Below are 21107 nucleotides of genomic sequence, written 5' to 3' on the forward strand. Positions count from 1 at the left end.
GAGTTCCCTGGTGGCCTAGCAGGTTGAGGGTCCAGGGTTGTCACTGTTGTGGTGCGTTGGATCTCTAGGCCCGGAACTTCTGCATGCCGCCGGCACGGCAAAACAGACCAACCGAAAAACACCCTTGCCAGAAGAGGGGTGTTTCGAAGAGCAGAGCTGGGAAAAGGGAGGGCACTCTTGAGCAGAAGGGACGGCAGAGTGTGGGCGCAGCCCAGGGAAAGCGGAGGGGTACTTCCTGCAGAGTAAAAAAAGCCTTCCTCCGCACCGGGCACAGGGCTAGCCGTCTGATGGATTTTATCTCATCTACCCCTTCCCACAACACCAAGAACCAGATACTATCATTTCGATGAGGAAAGTGAACCTAGACAGGCCCCACAGTTCCCAGGGGTCTCATTTCTTGCACAGTGATAAGCCCTGGTGGTGAACCCCGGGACTGACTCCTGACCCTCCTATAAGGTCTAACACCACCCCGCCTCCCAGGATCAGCACTAAATCCTGCGGATGAGTAAGAAAAGCAGGAAATCTGATTGCAAGGGAGATCATGAATCTTAGATCGGCCCTATTAAATCCATCTCCGCCCTAAAGCATTTCACGTACACAGCAGGAATGTTTTCCAAATAGGCATTCGGAGGAACACCGCTCAGGAAGAGATTATTTCTTGCATTGTGAAACAGCCACGTTCTATTTCCCCGCCTTGGTACTTTCCAAAGTTCTTCAGCATCTCAAGAGCGTTAAGAAGTCCCTCCACTCTAACCCAGGACTCGCCATAGTTTGCCCCGCACACTCGGCCCGGCTGCCTTAGCGCTCAAAGGGCAGTGCGGGCCATGTGATTGGACATGAACAGGGGGACGCGCCAGGCACGGTCGGCCCTGGAGCTACCTTCACGGCTGCACCGCCGGCCTGCCTCTCCGCGTTCGAGACCGGAGTTACCACTTACTGTGTGAGGCCTTTGGGAAAGTCCAGCCTCATTTTCCTCCATTACCTAAGGAGAAAAGAGGTATAAACACTCCCCTTGCAGAGTGTTGAGCGGTCTCATGAATGAGATAAGGGTTTCTTTCCTTGCCTGCGACAGAGAACCCGAGACTGCAGGTTCTCCCAGTGGGTTTCCGGGAACTCAAGAGTAGAGACTCATCTCCAAGCTTCCGCTGGGTCCGTGGCTGCACAGATGCCAACGGAATTTCCCGCCGGCTTTAGTGACGGGGCGCGGAGGACTCGGCGGCAGGCGGGCCGGGTGCCACCTCGGGTTGAGCTCCGGGCGCGGGAGCGGCCGGCGGAGGAGGGGCCGCGGGCCGGGAGCCTCTGCGCTTCCGGGGCAGCGGGCGGGCGCCTGCACTTCCCCTGAGCGAGCGGCGGGCACCCGGCCGGAGCCCACGCCCGCAGCAGCGGCACCGGGGCAGGACCCGACGCCCCCAGGCGCAGGTGAGCTCTCCGCAGAGGGGCGGGAGCGGGGTAGCCTCGCGGGCCAGGCAGTCCGGGCGGCCCCGGCAGGTAAGCGGAGGGGCAATCAGGGCCCCGCTCGGGCAGAGGACCCTCGCGTCCCGCCCCGTTAGCGTCCCGATCTCCCGTCCCCAGTCCCGGACTTGCCCCTTCCTTGCGGCACCTCTGTTTGGTTCACCGCCGCCCTCCATCCGCCCTTTCACCTGGCTGCCCCGAGCACCCACAATGCGGAAACGGGGTGAAAACGCGCTCAGGAGAGAGCTGTCACTTTCTCGCCGAGACGCTCGTTCAGGGAACCCTCCTTGAGCGTGAAGAGCCTGGCGCAGTCAGGTGGCTTCAGTCTTGAACTGTAGGTTTGTTGTCTCCCAGTCTCCTCGCCTCCTTCTCTGTTCTGGTCACAGCCTCTCCCTCTGCTCTTCTGCTGGCCTTTGTGACAGTGTTTCAGCAAGAACACGGCTTTATTTGGGTTTAAGGGCCTATCGAGGGATACCTTCCCCAGTCATTTCAGGAACGTATACCATGGGTGACCTACCATCGAATGACCGCCCTGAACAGAGTCAGCCCTGGCCCGTCTGCTGGAGACATTAGGAACCACGCACACACGCAGACAAGTGCAGCTCTGAGGTGGCTGGGCGGCGGGGGGGATGGAGTACGTTCTCCATCCGGCTGACACACCTAACCCAGAAGACATGGAGGGTCTGGAATGACAGTCAGGGGAAGTTACATGTAGTTATTTTTAAAACCTTTTTTTTAAAAAATCGAAATACAACGTACATACAGAAAAGTGCACAGACCTTCAGTGTACAACTACCCAGTGTCACATAATGAACATTCCTGTGCAGCCTGCGTCCAGGTAAAACACAGTCCAGATGCCCTCTTATGCCCATTTCCAGTCATTTCTCCTCAGGGTAATTGCTCTCCTGGTGTCTAACATTGTGAAATAGTTTTACCTGATTTTGAACTTTTGGCCCTTGGAATCATACTTCTGTACTTTCTGTGTATGATGTTTTACACTCAATATATAGACTGACCCATGTTGCAGTTAGCAGAAGTTCATTTATCCTCATTGGTGTGTAATTTTGCACTGTGTGAATAGACCAGTTTATTTCTGCATTCTACTGGATACTCGCATTGATGGATATGGGTTGTTTCCAGCTTGATATTATTTCATTTTATTTTTATTTACCTTTTTTTATGGCCACACTTGCAGCATATGGAAGTTCCCAGGGTGGGGGTTGAATCCAAGCCACAGCTGCGGCATGGTGGGATCCTTTAACCCACTTCACAGGGCTGGAGATTGAACCCCTGCCTCCATCTGTGCAGCCTCCTGAGCTGCTGTAGTGGGATTCTTTTTTTTTTTTTTTTGGCCACCCAGTGGCATATGGAGTACCCCTAGCCAGGGATCTGATCTGAGCCACAATTTCAACCTATGCTTGCAGCTGTGGCAATGCCAGATCCAATTCCCACTGTGCTGGCGGGGAATTGAACCCAGCGTTCCCAAGACGCCTCAAATCCCGTCGTGCCACAGTGGGGAACTCCTGCAGTGGGATTCTTTTTTCTTTTTTTTAGGGCCAAACCTGCCCCATATGGAAGTTCCCAGGCTAGGGTCCAACTGGAGCTGCAGCTGCTGGCCCACACCCAGCCACAGCAACAGGGAATCGGAGCCTCGACTGCCACCTACACCTTAGCTTGCTGCAATGCCAAATCCTTGCGAGGCCAGGGATCGAACCCGAGTCCTCGTGTATACTAGTCTGGTTCTTTATCACTGAGCCACAATGGGAACTCTTGCAGTAGCATTCTTAAACCACTGCACCACAGTGGGAACTCTATGATTATTTTAAAATCGCTGCTGAGACATAAATTTGTCTTTGGTGAACATTTGTAAGCGCTTCTCTGGAGTTTTTTCGCAGGAGTGGAGTTGCTGCCTGCATTTATGTTCAGCTGTAGTATATGGTGCCAAACAGTCTTCCAAAGTCCTTGTATCAATCTACACTCCCACAAGCAGTGAGTTCCTATTCCTCCACATGCTTACCAATACCTGATATTGTCTGGCTTTTTCATTGTAGCGTTTCTGCTGAGTGAGTGGGAAGTGAGGTTGTATTGAGGTTTTCATTTGCATTTCTCTGATGACTCATAAATTATGCGTCTTTTCATATGTCTGTTGGGCATTTGGGTATCCTTTTTGTGAAGTGTCTGTGCTGTTCTTCTGCCCATTTTTCCAACAGATTGTTTCTCTTTTTCTTACCAGTTTCTAAGAGTTCTTAAATATTCTGGATAAAAAACATATTGGATATGTAATTTTTAAACTGACTTCTCTCTCTCTCGGAAGATTACCTTTTCACTCTCCTATTAATGTCTTTTGAAGAACAGAGGTCCTTCAATTTAGTGTTGTCCAATTTATCATTTTTCCCTTTGTGGTTCTACTATGTCCATTTTTTTTTTAAGTTGTTTCCTATCCTGGGGGCTAGGGAGAGGACAAAATAGGTACTTCCAGTTATAAAATAAAATAAATCCTGGGGATGTAACGTACAACATGGTGACTATAGTTAATAATGCTCTGTTTTATATTTGAAAATTGCTAAGACAATAAGCAATGAGATCCTGCTGTATAGCACTGGGAACTATATCTAGTCACTTATGATGGAACATGATAATGTGAGAAAAAAGAATGTATATGTGTATGTGTGACTGGGTCACCTTGCTGTACAGTAGAAAATTGATAGAACACTGTAAACCAGCTATAATGGAAAAAAATAAAAATCATTAAAAAAAGAAAAGAAAATTGCTAATAGAATAGTATTTAAAAGTTCTGATGACAAGGAAAAAATTGTAATTTTGTGTGGTTAACTAGACTTATCGTGATGATTATTTCCCAATATATACTTATATATGCAATATATGTATATACCTGAAATTAATATAATGTTATATGTCAGTTATTTCTAAGTTTTCATAAATCAGGAAAATAATCAAAGGAAGATAATCTCCTATAATTTCCTCTAAAAACTTTATTGTTATTCTCTCACTTATATCTACTATCCATTTGAAATTACTTTTTTGCTATAGTATGATATATGGGTCAAGATTCATCTGTTCCCACAAGGCTGTCTAAATTGACCCAGCACCATATATTAAAGAGACCACCTCCCCCCACACACACACTGCACTGCATTGTTGGCTTTGTAATAAACCAGGAGACTGTATAGGTGTGGGTCTGTTTCTGGACACCCTATTCTTCCGTTAGCCTATCTGTCCTTGTGCACAAACATCATTGTGCCTTAAGTTCTGTTGCTTTATAGTAAGCCATTGTTCCAGTAAAGGAAGTCCTCCTAAATTTCTTCTTTAAAAATCTTAGGTTTTTGGAGTTCCCATTGTGGCCCCGGGGAAATGAACCCAATGAGTATCCATGAGGATTCCGGTTTGATCCCTTGCCTCACTCTGTGGGTTAAGGATCCAGTGTTGCCATGAGCTGTGGTGTAGGTCACAGATGCAGCTTGGATCTGGTGTGGGCTGCCAGCTGCAGCTCTGATTCGACCCCTGGCCTGGGAACTTCCATATGCCACAGGTGCAGCCCTTAAAAAAGCAAAAAAAAAAACCTTAGGTTTTTGGAGTTGCTGCTGTGGTGCAGTGGGTTAAGGAGCCACCATTGCTGGATGGCATAGGTTGAAGCTGCAGCTTGTATCCAATCCCGGGCTAAGGAACTTCCATATGCTGTGGGTGCAGCCAAAAAACCTAAGGTTTTGTTTTGTTTTTGTTTTTTTCATCTAATCCCCCAAATCCCTTTTTCAAAAATATATTAAAAGCAGTCATTTTGGTAGCTCAAAAGGGAACTAATATATAAAGGCACAATTTGTAAACTGTATCCATCATTACATTCAGTGCTGATACAACTTATATTGCATTCAGTGCCTGCCTGTTTACATGAGACTTACAGCAAAGTAAACATAAAACAAATTCACACCATTTTAGTTAAAAATGACCTTTGGTACATATATGATATAGTTTCAAAACAATCTTTAACCCACTGCACCATAATAGAATCCCCAAAACAAAAAGTTTTTTTAAAAACTAAGAAAGTGTTTTCCAAAGAACAATTTGCTACTTTTTACAAAATACAGGAATATTAATTAAAATACTTCCCATTTATGTTTGGTCAGTAAGATATGTTCCTATGTGACTAAAATACAGCTAAGATTTTTAGATTTTAGTAACTAAAGTAACAATATTTTTGATTTATAATTAAATTTAAAATAGGTGCTTTTACACACACACACACATATTTGAAATTTTTGACATTTTTAGAAGTCTTCAAAATTTACAAAATGTAGTGCTGAAAGCATAACGTGCCTCAGTATATGTCCAGCAAAAATTCGGCAAAATGATTTATTTTAATACAGGTCATAAAGCTTCAGTTAATTACCCAGAGATCTATGACTCTATGACTGTTTTCTGCCTAGAGTCCAATCTTAAACCTGACTTTATAGCAAAATCAGTAGCTTGGAATTTATTTCATAAAATCAATCCCAAGATTTTCTGGGGAAATTTCAATTATTTCACTGCTTATAAATATAAGTAACAATATAAGTCAAGACCAGTAGTTCCTTATATCAGAATTACCTGGAAAGCTCTTTAAAAATACAGATTCTTGGGCCGACCCCACTTATGAACTACTGAATAACAATTTCCAGGGGTAGGAATTCCCATTGTGGCTCAGTCGGTTAAGAACCCAGTGTGGGGAGTTCTCATCATGGCTCAGCAGAAATGAATCTGACTAGCATCCATGAGGATGCAGGTTCGATTCCTGACCTCGCTCAGTGGGTTAAGGATCTGGCGTTGCTGTGAGCTGTGGTGTAGGCCAGCATCTACAGCTCCAATTTGACCCCTAGCCTGGGAACCTCCATATGCCATGGGTTCGGCCCTTAAAAAAAAAATGAGAACCCAGTGTAGCCTCCTTGAGGATGCAGTTCCATCCCTGGCCTCGATCAGCAGTTAAGGAACTGGCATTGCCTTGGCTGTGGTATAGGCCTGCAGCTGCAGCTCCAGTTTGACCCAAGAAGAACCATAAGCCACAGGTGTGGCTATATAAACAGGGGGGAAAAAAAAGAATTTCTGGGGTAGTTATATTTTTAAAAGCTGTCTAGGTGATAATGGTGTGCAGCTTGCTTTGAGAACCACTGCTGTAGCCTACTCTACCAATGTATAGGTATATCAGAAGCCTGGGATTTCAAACTCAGGTTCCCAAGTCTTACACCCAGAGATTTGATTCCGTAATTTGGAATGGGGCACAGGAACTCTCATTTTAAACCATCGTTGTAGTCGGTCCCTGTATTCATTTTCTCTACTGAGTGATGAATTACCACAAATTAGGCAGCTTAAACTAACATCTGTTTGTTATCTCAAGAGTTTCTGTGGGTCAAGGACCTGGGAAAAGCTTGGCTGAGTCACCTGCTAGGGTCTCGCCTGGCCTCAATCTGGACATTAGCTAGGGCTGCGGTGCCATCAGACGCTAATGGGAGAAGAACCACTTCCAAGCTGCCTCAGGTTGTGGCTTGGCAGAATTCATCTCCTTGCAGTTTTAGGACTGATATCTGTTTTCTGGCTGGCGGGCAGCTAGACACTACACTTGGCTTGTTCCTTGTCACCTGGCCCTCTCATGATACAGAAAATTCTTCCGTGTCATCATGGGAGTCTCTCTCCACTTGCTAAGATGGACTTTTGCACCTACCACACCCCTACCCACACCGAGGCACATACATATGGATGTACACAATGTTCATTTGTATGTTATATTCATATACACACATCTCATAGGGTAAATATACACACAAGATTGTGTTAATATGTATATGTACATGTGTATATACATATATATACAAATACATATACACGCATCATATGCATAGTAAAATAGTTATGTGAATGTCATCCCACAACCTGTGCCATATTCTATTAGTAAGAAGTCATGGGGAGGTCCTGCTGTGGTGCAGCGGAAATAAGTGCAACGAGTATCCACGAGGATGCAGGTTCAATCCCTGGCCTCACTCAGCGGGTCCAGGATCCGACATTGCCCCAAGCTGTAGTGTAGTTTGCAGACATAGCTCAGATGCTGCATTGTTGTGACTGTGGTGTAGGTCAGCAGCTGTAGTTCTTCTTCTTTTTTTTTTTTTCTTGTCTTTTTTTTTTTTCCTTTTCTAGGGCTGCTCTTGCGGCATATGGAGGTTCCCAGGCTAGGGGTCCAATCGGAGCTGTAGCCGCCAGCCTACGCCACACCACAGCTCACGGCAACACCGGATCGTTAACCCACTGAGCAAGGCCAGGGATCGAACCCGCAACCTCATGGTTCCTAGTCAGATTCGTTAACCACTGAGCCACGACGGGAACTCCTGTAGTTCTTCTTGAACGTCTAGCCTGGGAACTTCCATATTGCCACATATGTGGCCCTAAAAAAGCAAAAAAAAAAAAAAAAGAAGTAGTCATGGGTCCTCCCCCACTCACAGGTGTCAACATGGGGGCCACCTTAGGACTGTCCACCATAGTCCATAGCTACTCTGAAACACTAGATTGTGTCTATCAAGCAATTAACAATTAATTTCAGCACTTTATTTATTTATTTATTTATTTTTTTTTTGGTCTTTTTGCTATTTCTTGGGCCGCTCCTGCGGCATATGGAGGTTCCCAGGCTAGGGGTCTAATCGGAGCCGTGGCCGCCAGCCTACGCCAGAGCCACAGCAACGCAGGATCCGAGCCGCGTCTGCAACCTACACCACAGCTCACGGCAACGCCGGATCCTTAACCCACTGAGCAAGGGCAGGGACCGAACCCGCAACCTCATGGTTCCTAGTCGGATTCGTTAACCACTGCGCCACGACAGGAACTCCTAATTTCAGCACTTTAGATTCTGGTTTTTGTTTTGTTTTGGTTTTTGCCCCCCAGCATGTGGAAGTTCCCAGGTCAGGGACTGAACCCGCACCACAGCTATAACCAGAGCCACAACAGTGACAGTGCCAAAACCTTAACCTGCTGGGCAAGAGGGAATTCCTAATTTCACTTTAAGTGACCCTATCCTGCAAGTTCTAAGAAATAAGAAGTCTTGTCCTGACAGGTGTTTCCTCAAGTGTTTGAGAAGCAAGTGTTTGAGGCTTTGAAAGTAATGTTCTTAAAGTAAAAAATCAGGAGTTCCCGTCGTGGCGCAGTGGTTAACGGATCTGACTAGGAACCATGAGATTGCGGGTTCAGTCCCTGCGCTTGCTCAGTGGGTTAACGATCCGGCGTTGCCGTGAGCTGTGGTGTAGGTTGCAGAGGCGGCTCGGATCCCGAGTTGCTGTGGCTCTGGCGTAGGCTGGCGTCTACACCTCCAATTGGACCCCTAGCCTGGGAACCTCCATATGCCGTGGGAGCGGCCCAAAGAAATAGCAAAAAGACAAAAAAAAAAAAAAAATCAAATGAAGTGTAGATGATAATTTATCCATCAAAGAAGTGAAAAACTCGAAACAATTTAAACTTTCAAACAGATCCATTTTTAGCACTCAGATTCAATGCTTTCCCCATTCATCAGCCTCACACATAGACAGAGATAGTGTATTATTTCCTATTGGTTCTGTAACAAATTACCACAAACTTAATGACTTAATGGCTTTATACCACACACATTTTCTTTTCTTTTCTCTTCTTTTTCTTTTTTTTGTTTTTTTTTTTAGGGCTGCACCCATGGCATATGGAGGTTCCCAGGCAAGGGGTCGAATCAGAGCTACAGCTGCTGGCCTACACCACAGCCACAGCAATGTGGGATCCAAGCCACATCTTTGACCTACACCACAGCTCATAGCAATGCCGGATCCTTAACTCACTGAGCAAGACCAGGGATCGAACCCGCAACCTCATGGTTCCTAGTCAGATTCATTTCCTCTGCGCCACGGTGGGAACTCCCACACACATTTTTACATCTTCTTACACCACACACATCTTCTTGTGATGGTCAGAGTCTAAAATGGATCAGCAAGGCTGCGTTCTTCCTGGAGGCTCGAGGGGAGAATCTAGAGTCCTTGCCTTTTCCAGCTTCTAGAGGCTGTCATGTAACTTGCTTACGGCCCCATCTTACACCAACCTTTGCTTCTACGGTCACATCTTCTTCTCTTACCCTGACCCTCCTGACTTCCTCTTATCAGACCTTTGTGATTACATTTGGCCCACCTAGATAATCCTTCTCCAGACCCTCAATCACAACTGTGAAGTCTATTTCTGCCAAGTAAAGTAGCTTATTTTTCATTGGTTCTGAGAATTAGGATGTGGGCATCTTTGGAGGACCACTGTCTACCACAGACAGTGATTCCAGCCTAACAGAAATGTGATAGAAATTATATAAGCTACATATTCTCTCTCTCTCTCTCTTTTTTTTTTTTTTTTTTTTTGTCTTTTTGCCTTTTCTGGGGCTGCTCCCACATTATATGGAAGTTCCCAGGCTAGGGGTCTAATTGGATCTGTAGCTGCCGGCCTACACCAGAGCCACAGCAACGTGGGAACCGAGCCATGTCTGTGACCTACACCAAAGCTCACGGCAATGCCGGATCCTTAACCCACTGAGCAAGGCCAGGGATCAAACTCACAACCTCATGGTTCCAGTCAGATTCATTAACCACTGAGCCACGATGGGAACTCCTAGATATTCTAATCATATATCTTCATAAATCTCAGTACATCCCCTATATAATAGGTATTGGAGACCAGTTAGCTATTGAAGAGTACTTAATACACTTTGGATTTTATACTGTGAAATTTTATAGTATTTACCTCATATATTGAGTTCCTTCATACAATATTGAAAAAGCATTCTAAAAGTGTTGACAGTAACATGTTGCTGCTTTTTTTGAAAGGACCTCTTTACATGTTTTCTAGAAAGTCTTTGTAATTATCTACAAAGGAGCGATTTAGGTCTTTTATCATTCTACTTGATGAATTTTTTTAAAGCACAGGGAAAAGTGACTACACATAAGGCCACATAGCAAATCAGAGAATAGACAGAGTTAATGATGAGAGCTTCCAGTTGGAGATTTGGGTTCATTATATCCATATCTGCCTGACAACTATGCCTCTCATATCTCTCTATATGAATCTTGTCAAGATTGAAGCATATTTGCTTGATTGATTGATTTTTTGTCTTTTTGTCTTTTTTTAGGGCCACACCTGCATCCTCCGGAGGTTCCCAGGCTAGGGATCCAATCAGCCGCCTGCCTATGCCACAGCCACAGCAACTTGGGATCTGAGCCACTTCTGTGACCTACACCACAGCTCATGACAACACCAGATCCTTAACCCACTGAGCGAGGCTAGGGATTGAACCTGTGTCCTCATGGATGATAGTCAGATTCATTCCACTGAGCCGTGACGGAAACTCTTTTTTTTTTTTAATTTTGACTGAACCATATTTGAGTATGATCACTCCATAGCCTCAGCTGCACAAGAACTGAAAAGTAACAAGGAAAGTGCAGTAGGGTTTTAGACTCCAGGAAGTAGACTGTGTATATCATTCGTGGAACTTATCTGCATTCTTGCTCAATTATCCTTTGACAAAGATGCTGTGATTTCCTGTGTTTGAAATTTTCCGTAACATCAGTCACTAGAGCTTATACCATCCCACTTCCAGTGGCTGTTGGGCAGTTGAATTTCTTCTTAACCAAGCATTGAAAAAAGGCAGTTACCAAAAATCAGCCTGTATTGCCAAAAGGTTGAGTCATTTGATAAAATGGGAAACTGAAACTTTCAAATCTACATCTGTTAAGTAGACTAAAGTGTTATTAAAGTGTAAATTTTGAACCTTTAGGCTATCATTAAAAATATCAAAGGAGTTCCCTTGTGGTGCAGCAGTTTAAGGATCCATCCAGGCATTGTCACTGAAGCAGGTGGGATTGCTGCTGTGGCTCGGGTTTGATCCCTGGCCTGGGATCTTCCACATGCCCCAGATGCAGCCAAAAAATAAAAGTAAAAATATCAAATGAAAAACAAAAAAAGAAATAGAACGCAAAGAAAAATAAATCACATGAGTTTCCAGTTCATCAGTGTATCAAGGGCAAATAATGAATTTTCAAATTAAAACACAATTGAAAAACATTTACATAATATAAAAACCAAATGATATTATGTCCCCCACTGGGAGTTGGGGGGGGACATCTTGGATGGTTGAAATATAGATTTTGAGAGACACCAGATCCTCACTGGGAAAAAGATTTCAAAACGTAGGAAATCCTAGGAAATGCTAGTGGCTCAGCAGGTTAAGGATCCAGCATTGTCACTGCTGTGGCTCTGGTTACTGCTGTGGCACAGATTTGATCCCTGGCCTGGGAACTTCTGCATGCCTTGGGCATGGCCCCCCCAAAAAAAAACAAAAACAAAAACAAAAACCAAACAGTTGTTACCAGGCACTGCCTCAACTTCAGCACTGCTTAAGGGGTCGGAAACCCCAAAGAGTATTAGGTAGGAAAAGAAACACATAGCCTTGCTAATGTTCACCTGTTGTTCACATCCTTTTGGCTGGCTTAGCAGCTAACTGCTTGTTTCTTCCAAATAGAGCTATGGTCCCCAAGCCTATCCCAACTCCTTCTGCCTCCCCCTGCCACTCCTCCCCACCCCCAAACCCCCCTCCCCCGCTATAGTTAAAGTTCTCTTTTTTGGAACTCTGATGTATTTTCATGAATCATCACTATCTCTTGTCGTCTGTTCTTCAGCAAGGGTATTCAGCATTTAGCAGAATGAAGCGTTTTTGCCCCACACTGCAGGACATTCTTTACATTTTGAAAACACTTAACTCAGTGTGTCTATTCACACAAGTTGTGTCTAGGTAAGTTCCCAGGGGAGTTGTTTTGACGTCTGCAGATCCATCAAAGAGTGAGAAAACAGTCCTCTGCCTGTTGCTCCAAGCTCTTGAGCCAAGTTCTCCACCAGCCCTTCATCTTCAGAAGTGCCTCTAGAACGCAGTGGCCCCTTCCAGGATCAGGGCAGGCTCTGCTCTGCGTTTCCTCTCAGAAACCTTGCAGAAAGAGCCCCCACCATCAGGGACATCTCATCATCATGGTGGGAAGAGAACATGGAGGGTTACCCATCTAAGGTATTCTTGGTCCTTTGCATTTCTGTATAAAGTTATTTATTTACTTTGTCTTTTATCTTTTCAGGGCCACACCCAGAGGTTCCCAGGCTAGGGGTCAAATCAGAGCTGTAGCTGCCAGCCTATGCCACAGCCACAGCAACGCCAGATCCAAGCCGAGTCTGTGGCCTACACCACAGCTCATGGCAACGCCGGATCCTTAACCCACTGAGCGAGGCCAGGGATCAAACCCACATCCTCATGGTTGCTAGTCCGGTTTGTTAACCACTGAGCCATGATGGGAACTCCACACTTCTGTATAAATTTAGACGCCGTTTGACAATCCCTTCCCTGCACTGCCACCTCCCCCCACCCTGGCCCCCCGCAAAAAAAAAAAAAAAAAAAAAAAAAAAACCTTCTGGAATTTGGAGTAGCATTGAATATATCCCTCCAATGTATGGATTATTTAATTGAATTTAATTTTACTGCATTTATTTATTTTTGGCTGCACCTGAGGCACTCAGAATTTCCCAGGCTGGGGATCAAACCTACTCCACAGCAGTCACCCAAGCCACACCTGTGCTGCAGAGACAACTATGCCATGTACCATTAGCATCTCCTGTAATTTCACAACAATGCTGAGCAGGTCCTCAAATTATTTCCATCTCACAGATGGAAATGCTAGCTTGACAGGAGTTAGTAGTTTACTGAAGGCCATGGTTCATAAGCGATGGAGAGCTAGGCGCTCTCCCTGCAGAGTCTGCTGACTTCACACTATTTGCAAATGAGGGAGGGAGGGAAGGGTGGATGGAGGGAGTTTTCAGGGGAAGGAAGACTTGGAGGAAAATCCCTGAAGTTTTCTTACTGCTTCTGTAGTTTTCTTATGTACCCTCTCTCTACTGCTCAGCATCTGTCTGCTTCAATACATAGTTATTTGTCCACTAGCAACAGAACTTCTTCTCTGATTTCAGCATTTACATAGGAAGTTCCTATAAAGCACTGCCTGCTGGCTGCCCTTCCCCAGATCCTGAATGCACTCCTGGCCAGGTGGAGCAGAGAACCGTCACTCTACGGGTCATGCTGAGCTCGTACCCTGTAAGTCTGACCACTGCACAGATCTGGGTCTATCTAGAAACCAGTTCTAATCAGTGGTGTCCATCCCTAATCCCACAAGTGACAAGGAACCCATTTAGAGACTGAGCCTCTGTCAGGCACTAGGAGAGAAAGAATGGCCAGAGCCCACCCACTGTGACTGGGTGTAAGATAAGCACAGCTTTTGTGACTATCTTTCTCTGTCTCTAATTCTTGTAGGATGGCTGTTCCATGAGGTCAAGACTGGGTCCCCTCCCTCCTCCCATTTTACCAATGCCTGGTCTCATGGGATTAGTGTGGAGCCCAAAACGATGGCATCATCAACCTCCTTCCCGGATCCTCGCTCCAAAAAGCCTTTGGGCAAGATGGCTGGTGAGTGGAGACAGACTCCTGATTCCTAATTCCAGGAGGGTTGCCTGCCCAAATACAAGCCCTGGAGAGATGCAGGGGCTCTTGCCTTGACCGCAGTGTCCAGAGGCTCTGTGGGGAGTCAGGAGAGGAGGAGTGTATCAGGGAGCCTTCAGTCCTTCTGGGTCACAGATTTTCCAGGTACATTCAGCTAATTTTCCCAGCCTGGAAATTACTGTGCTGAGTGCTTAACGTGGTGTCTCATGTCATATAAATCTTCCAGAACCATTCAGAGGAAGGAGCCAGGCAGAGAGAGAAAACATCAACCTAGAGAACACCAAACTTTCTGTCCCATCAAAAGGGGAGGAAGGAGTTCCCGTCTTGGCTCAGTGGTTAACGAACCCAACTAGTATCCATGAGGACTTGGGTTCGATCCCTGGCCTTGCCTCGTGGGTTAAGGATCCTGCGTTGCCATGAGCAGTGGTGTAGGTTGCAGACGCAGCTTGGATCCTGTGTTGCTGTGGCTGTGGCATAGGCCGGCGGCTACAGCTCTGATTCGACCCCTAGCCTGGGAACCTCCATATGCCACAGGTGCAGCCCTGAAAACACCCATGCACACACAAAATCAGAGGAAGCCGGAGTTCCCGTCGTGGCGCAGTGGTTAACGAATCCGACTGGGAACCATGAGGTTTCAGGTTCAATCCCTGGTCTTGCTCAGTGGGTTACGGATCCGGCGTAGCAGTGAGCTGTGGTTTAGGTCGCAGATGCGGCTCGGATCCTGAGTTGCTGTGGCTCTGGTGCAGGCCAGCAGCAACAGCTCTGATTAGAGCCCTACCCTGGGAACCTCCATATGCCACGGGTGTGGCCCTGGAAAAGGCAAAAAGAAAAAAAAAATCAGAGGAAGCTGAGTTGAAATTATTTGGAGTACTTGCACTATACCAACCACTGCATTATCTCAGCTTATCTTCCTCAATGAACCCATTTTAAAGATGAGGAAATGGAGACAGAGACTGATTGGCTTAATGTCATACAGAAAACAAACAGCTGGTCCACAATCAAACCTGTGCCCAGCTCCAACGTGTGATTCTGAATCGCTAAGCTCTAAGCTCTTCAAGAGCTCTGAGCAGTGGTCCCCTTCCTCACTTCTGCCTTACTCATTTAGTAATAAGCTAGGATTCTCTAGGGCCAAAGAGATGCCATTCCCTCCCCCTCTCTCCCCCCCATAATGGGTAGCCCCTTAATCTAAATCCGCCTCCCCTCAGGGCTGAAGGTGGGTTTGGGAACTAATTGATCTTTACCAGCTTAGCATAGTTCTACTCCCAGACTCACAGATGGTTGACTAGTGACAAGTTCTGGTTAGGATAGGCTGGGGATACCAGAAATTGAAGGGTGTGGAGCAGGCAAAGCCATCTTTGCCAATCATGCTGGTAAAACAGCCACAGTTCTTCCTTTTTTTCTCTCTCTTGCTTTTTTCTTCTTCTTTTTCTTTTTACATGTCCCAACCTGCAACACATGGAAGTTCCTGGGCTAGAGGTTGACTCCAAGCTGCAGCGGCAGCCTATGCCACAGCCACTGAACAAGGCCAGGGATTAAACCCACATCCTCATGAAGTCAGATCCTTAACCTGCTGAGCCACAATGGGATCCCTCATATTGTTGTTATACAAAAACTTTTTTTAAAAAAATTATTGAGGTATAATAGACATATAGCATTGTATTAATTTCAGGTGTACAACAAAATGATCTAATATTTGGGTACATTGTGATATGATCACAACTATTAAGTCTAGTTAACATCCATCATTATACATAGTTACAGATTTTTTTTCTTCTGATGATGATAACTTTTTTTTTTTTTTTTCTTTTTGGGGCCATCCGCGAGGCATATGGAAGTTCTCAGGCTAGGGGTCTAATCAGAGCTACAGCTGCTGGCCTACGTCACAGCCACAGCAGCGTGGGAGCCGAGCCACGTCTGCGACCTACACCACAGCTCGTGGCAATGCCGGATCCTTAACCCAATGAGCAAAGCCAAGGTTCGAACCTGCATCGTCATGGATCCTAGTCAGGTTCATTAACCGTTGAGCCACAACTTTCGAATACGCAATACAGTATCATTAACTACAGTCACCATGTTGTGCCTTACATCTGCACTGACTTATAAAACAGCCACAGTGTTTACATATTCTTGAAACCTTTAAAAATAATGGGAATGTGGGGGCAAATCCTGAGGCTGTACACAGAGCAGAACAGACCAGCAGGTCTGAGGTGGGCAGGGGAGATGGGCAGGGGTCCTGCCCCTAGTGGCCCCTCTCTGCAGGAGAGGGAGGAGGCTCCTGCTGAGAACTGCAGGCCTGAGCTGTGTTTCTCCCCCACAGACTGGTTCAGACAGGCCCTGTCGAAGAAGCCCACAACGACTCATGTCTCCCCAGAAAACCGCCCTAGTGATATTTCACAGTCGAGCTCACAGGACAGCCCTCCACCCTTGGGCCCCAGCTCAGAGGTGTCTCCCACCCTGCCACCGACACACATGGGCGCAGACAGCAGCAGCAGCGGCCGCTGGAGCAAGGACTATGATGTGTGCGTGTGCCACAGCGAGGAGGACCTGGCGGTCGCCCAAGAGCTGGTCTCCTACCTGGAGGGCAGCACCTCCAGCCTGCGCTGCTTCCTGCAGCTTCGAGATGCCACCCCAGGCGGGGCCATTGTGTCCGAGCTGTGCCAGGCACTGAGCAACAGCCACTGCCGCGTGCTGCTCATCACCCCGGGCTTCCTCCAGGACCCGTGGTGCAGGTACCAGATGCTGCAGGCACTGAGTGAGGCCCCCGGGGCAGAGGGCCGCACCATCCCGTTGATGTCAGGTCTCTCCAGAGCCGCCTACCCTGCCGAGCTCCGATTCATGTACTTCGTGGATGGCCGAGGCCCAGATGGAGGCTTTCACCAAGTCAAGGAGGCTGTCCTGCGGTGTAAGCTATGGGAGGAGGGGAGAAGGGGGAGGGGCTTCAGCTGTGGTGCCTGCTGGTCTTTGGCCTTTAGGAGACTTGCACTGTGACCAAGTGTAGGCTTCACTTTATTGCATTTAGCAGATATTGTGCTTTTTTACAAATTGAAGTTTTATGGCAACCCTTGTGGTCAGATGATGGTTAGCATTTTTTAAAAGCAATTAAATATATATATAGGTAGCTGCCAGCCTATACCACAGCCACAGCCATGCCAGATCCAAGCCACATCTGCAACCTACCCCATAATTCATAGCAATGACAGATCCTTAAACCACAAGTAAGGCCAGGGATCGAACCTGCGTCCTCATGGATGCTGGTCAGGTTCATTACCACTTAGCCACAACCAGAACTCCATAAAGCAATTAAATATTTTTTGATAAGGCACATACTTTTTTTTAAACATAATGCTGTGGCATACTTAATAGACCACAGAATAGTGTAAACATAACTTTTGGAGTTCCCTGCTGGGTCAGTGGGTTAAGGATCTGTCATTGTCACAGCTCTGACTTGGGTCACTGCTATGGCATGGGTTCAGTCCCTGTCCCTGGAACCTCTAAATGCCACAGGTGTGGCCAAAAACAAGAAACAAACAAAAAAAACCACATAATTTTGGAGTTCTCTTCGTGGCTAGCAGTTAATGAACCTGACTAGGATCCATGAGGATGCACGTTGGATCCCTGGCCTCGCTCAGTGGGTTAAGGATCTGGTGCTGCTGTGAGCTGTGGTGTAGGTCACAGACACGGCTTGGATCCCATGTTGTTGTGGCTGTGGTGTAGGCCGGTAGCTGTAGCTCCGATTCCACCCCGAGCCTGGGAACTTCCATATGCCACAGGTGTGGCCCTAAAAACCAAAAACAAAAACAAAAAAAACCAAAACAAAAACACATAACTTTTATATGCACTAAGAAACAAAAAAAGAATTTTGTGTGACTCACTTGATTGCAATATTCACTTTGATGGAGGTGGTCTAGAACTGAACCTGCAAATTTCTGAGGTCTGTCTGTACTTCAGAGGGCTGGCTCCAGAAAATACCATCTGTTTCTTGGAGAAGTTACTTAACTGCTCTGTGCCTGGGTTTTCTCATTGATTAAATTGGAAAGATGCTATAGACCTAAATAAGTGTTTATAAATAAACACTAAATAAGCATTCAGATAATGGCCTGGCACAAGCAAAGTATTCATAATAGGCAGAGCCTAGCACATATCAAGTCATCAATAAATATTAACCATTATTATTAGTAGTAGTATTAATAGTATTCAGTTTCTTTCACCGAGGTCAGGTTGGCAATGTCCATCAAGAGCTGGGAAAAATGCCAGGAGGGACGCTGGTTTAGTAAGGCAAACAGGTGCAAAATAATAGGAAAGAATTGCCTACAATAAATGTATCCAGGGAGGGGCATTATATTATATAGTGGGTTTGGAAGTAAAATAGATTAAAAAGTAGCAGAGGCAGGGGCCTCTTCGGAGGAAACAAAGATGCCAGAGTTTGAGGAGGGTGACAAGCCCTGTGATTTGGTTTGGTCTCTTTCAGATCTTCGGGCCCTCAGCTGACTCTCCTTTTGTCACCACAGGACCCAGAAAGTTGGAGCAAAGCTGGAAATGGAGTTAGAGAGCCCAGAGCCTTGCAGGGCCTTGCATTCCTTTGCAGCATGTTGTATGTGACCCTGGGATCAGATTGCCCATGGCCTCCATTACCGTGGGCTCCCAGCAAGGCCCCAGGGAAACTGGGGACTCCCCCAGGAAGGCCTGGAGAAGCTGGGGACTCCCCCAGGAAGGCCACAAGGAAGCTGGGGACTCCCCCCAGGAAGGCCATGGGGAAACCAGAAAGTAGAGGCGAGAGGACATGCTGATACTCAGCAGTCACCCGTGTTTTTTGCCTCCTGCCTAATTGGATGTGTAGCCTGGCACTGTATGCCTACATCTTCCCCTGGGACCGGGCCCTGGTGTAGAGGTGCCTTCTTTGCCTGGATAAGGAGCTGGAAGCCTGCACTGCTCGCCCCGACCGGGTGGTTTCCCTGAGGCCTGGGGAAGCCCTGAACAGATGTTAGGGGAACATGACAGTTTTGATATCATTCACACTCACACTCCTGCTGGGTCTCCAGTGACGTCACACACTTCTGAAAGTCACGTGGAAAATGCACCCAGCACTGTCCTGTATTTATTTTTGCTGCATGTCTGTCATTAAAGACACACCTAGAAACCGTTCTGAATAGATAGGAGAGGACAGGGAGCAGGTGGGGTGAAGAGCAGATCAGCTGGGATCAAAAGCCAGTGCTCTGGAGTTCCCATCATGGCACAGCGGAAACAAATACATCTAGGAACCAACCATGAGGTTGCAGGTTCAATCCCTGGCCTCACTCAGTGGGTTAAGAATCTGGCATTGCCATGAGCTGTGGTGTAGGTCACAGACATGGCTTGGATCTGGCGTGGCTGTGGCTGTGGCTGTGGCCGGCTCTAGCTCCAGTTTGACTTCTAATCTGGGAACCTCCATATGCCTCGAGTGCAGCCCTACAAAGACAAAAGACTAAAAAAAAAAAAAGAGAGAGAGAGAGAGACCAATGCTCTGACATCTGGGGCCTCACCAGGAGTCTGGCCAGAACTCAAGCTTTTACAGTAGCTTCTTCACCTCTGCACCCAGAGGAATCAGCCTGTTTCTTCTGGGAGATGACTGTGTACCTTGTAGGACAGGCAAAGTTTTCATTCATCTGTTCTCAATAAAAGTTGGTAGGTAGAATGAAATGAATTTATTATTCCCCCAATGTATACTTTTGTTTCTCTTCAGCCACTTCCCCCTACCAAGTCTCCTCCTTCTACTGAAAAAAAATTAGATATATATTTAATTTAGATGTAATTGACATAAAAGTTTACATTAGTTTCAAGTGTACATGATTTGCTATTTGTATGTATTGTGAATAAAAATTTTAATTACAAACCAAAGGACTAAAGAATAATATACACTCAATGCCTAACACTAGCTTAAAAGCAAAACCCTACAATCCCCATCTCACTCCCTTTGTGTCCTTAATTACGTTCTCCTCCCTTCTCCCACCGGAAGTAACCACAATTCTGAATTTTGAATTTATCATTCTTAACTTTTCCGTAAAAATTTATTACATATGTATGCATTCCTGACGACCTATTTACTTTTACAGGGTTTTATGTTTTGTTTTGTTTTTGTTTGTTTTTGTCTTTTTTTGTCTTTTCTAGGGCTGAACCCGTGGCATATGGAGGTTCCCAGGCTAGGGGTCTAATTGGAGCTGTAGCCACCGGCCTATGGCAGAGCCACGGCAACGTGGGATCCAAGCCGTGTCTGCGACCTACACCACAGCTCACAGTGGGATCCTTAACCCACTGAGCAAGGCCAGGGATTGAACCCACAACCTCATGGTTCCTAGCCGGATTCGTTTCTGCTGCACCACGATGGGAACTTCTAGGATTACTAGATTTTTAAATGTTTGCTAATTTGGTGGATCAAAACTGGTATCCTTTTATAACGTTTTTCCTTTTGCCTTTTTTTTTTTTTTAATTTATTTATTGATTTATTTATTTATTTTTGTCTTGTTGTTGTTGCTATTTCTTGGGCCGCTCCCGCGGCATATGGAGGTTCCCAGGCCAGGGGTTGAATCGGAGCTGTAGCCACCGGCCTACGCCAGAGCCACAGCAACGCGGGATCCGAGCCGCGTCTGCAACCTACACTACAGCTCACGGCAACGCCGGATCCTTAACCCACTGAGCTAGGGCAGGGACCGAACCCGCAACCTCATGGTTCCTAGTCGGATTCGTTAACCACTGCGCCACGACGGGAACTCCTGCCTTTTTTTTTTTAATTAAAAAAAAAAACATACACTAAAAAGAAAATTTGGTGAACTTCCATGTACCTGTCATCCAGTTTCAACCATTACCAACTCAACTCGGAGATAAGATTATATATGAGTGTGTGTATAAAACATTATATATACACATATATATGCAATATTTTATATATGGGTATATAATGTTTATATTTATGTATTTATTTATCTATTTGCCATACCTGTGGCATGTGGAATTTCCTGGGCCGGGAATTGAAGCTGTGCCACAGCAGTGACAACACTGGATCCCTAACCACTAGGCAACCAGAGATAAACTTACATTAACAATAACTCTACCCATTCCTTCACCC

The 21107-nt window shown here is 46.0% G+C and overlaps 1 protein-coding gene across 6 annotated transcripts; it reads left to right on the top strand.

Moving 5' to 3' along the window:
- On the top strand, positions 266-19879 carry TIRAP (TIR domain containing adaptor protein). 6 transcript variants are annotated; one of them, XM_021063114.1, is made up of 6 exons: positions 266-1419; positions 12259-12535; positions 13483-13606; positions 13823-13975; positions 16326-16910; positions 18477-19879. In XM_021063114.1, the coding sequence occupies exons 4-6, from the start codon at positions 13915-13917 to the stop codon at positions 18494-18496; spliced, it is 666 nt and encodes a 221-aa protein (XP_020918773.1). In that variant the 5' UTR covers positions 266-1419; positions 12259-12535; positions 13483-13606; positions 13823-13914; the 3' UTR covers positions 18497-19879. The 6 variants fall into 6 exon arrangements, with proteins under 6 accessions (XP_020918773.1, XP_003130108.1, XP_020918770.1 ...); XM_003130060.5 differs by lacking the exon at positions 12259-12535; XM_021063110.1 differs by having other exon boundaries at positions 272-1419; positions 12259-13606.

This window comes from Sus scrofa, chromosome 9, assembly GCF_000003025.6.
Source record: "Sus scrofa isolate TJ Tabasco breed Duroc chromosome 9, Sscrofa11.1, whole genome shotgun sequence".
Classification (NCBI taxonomy): domain Eukaryota; kingdom Metazoa; phylum Chordata; class Mammalia; order Artiodactyla; family Suidae; genus Sus; species Sus scrofa.

What these genes read in the sequence shown, in the direction of transcription:
- TIRAP (XM_021063114.1), top strand. Translation starts at nt 13,915, where the DNA reads ATGGCATCATCAACCTCCTTCCCGGATCCTCGCTCCAAAAAGCCTTTG. An exon ending in GCCTTTGGGCAAGATGGCTG is followed by an intron (nt 13,976 to 16,325) that starts GTGAGTGGAGAC and finishes TCTCCCCCACAG; the next exon opens with ACTGGTTCAGACAGGCCCTG. An exon ending in CAAGGAGGCTGTCCTGCGGT is followed by an intron (nt 16,911 to 18,476) that starts GTAAGCTATGGG and finishes GGTCTCTTTCAG; the next exon opens with ATCTTCGGGCCCTCAGCTGA.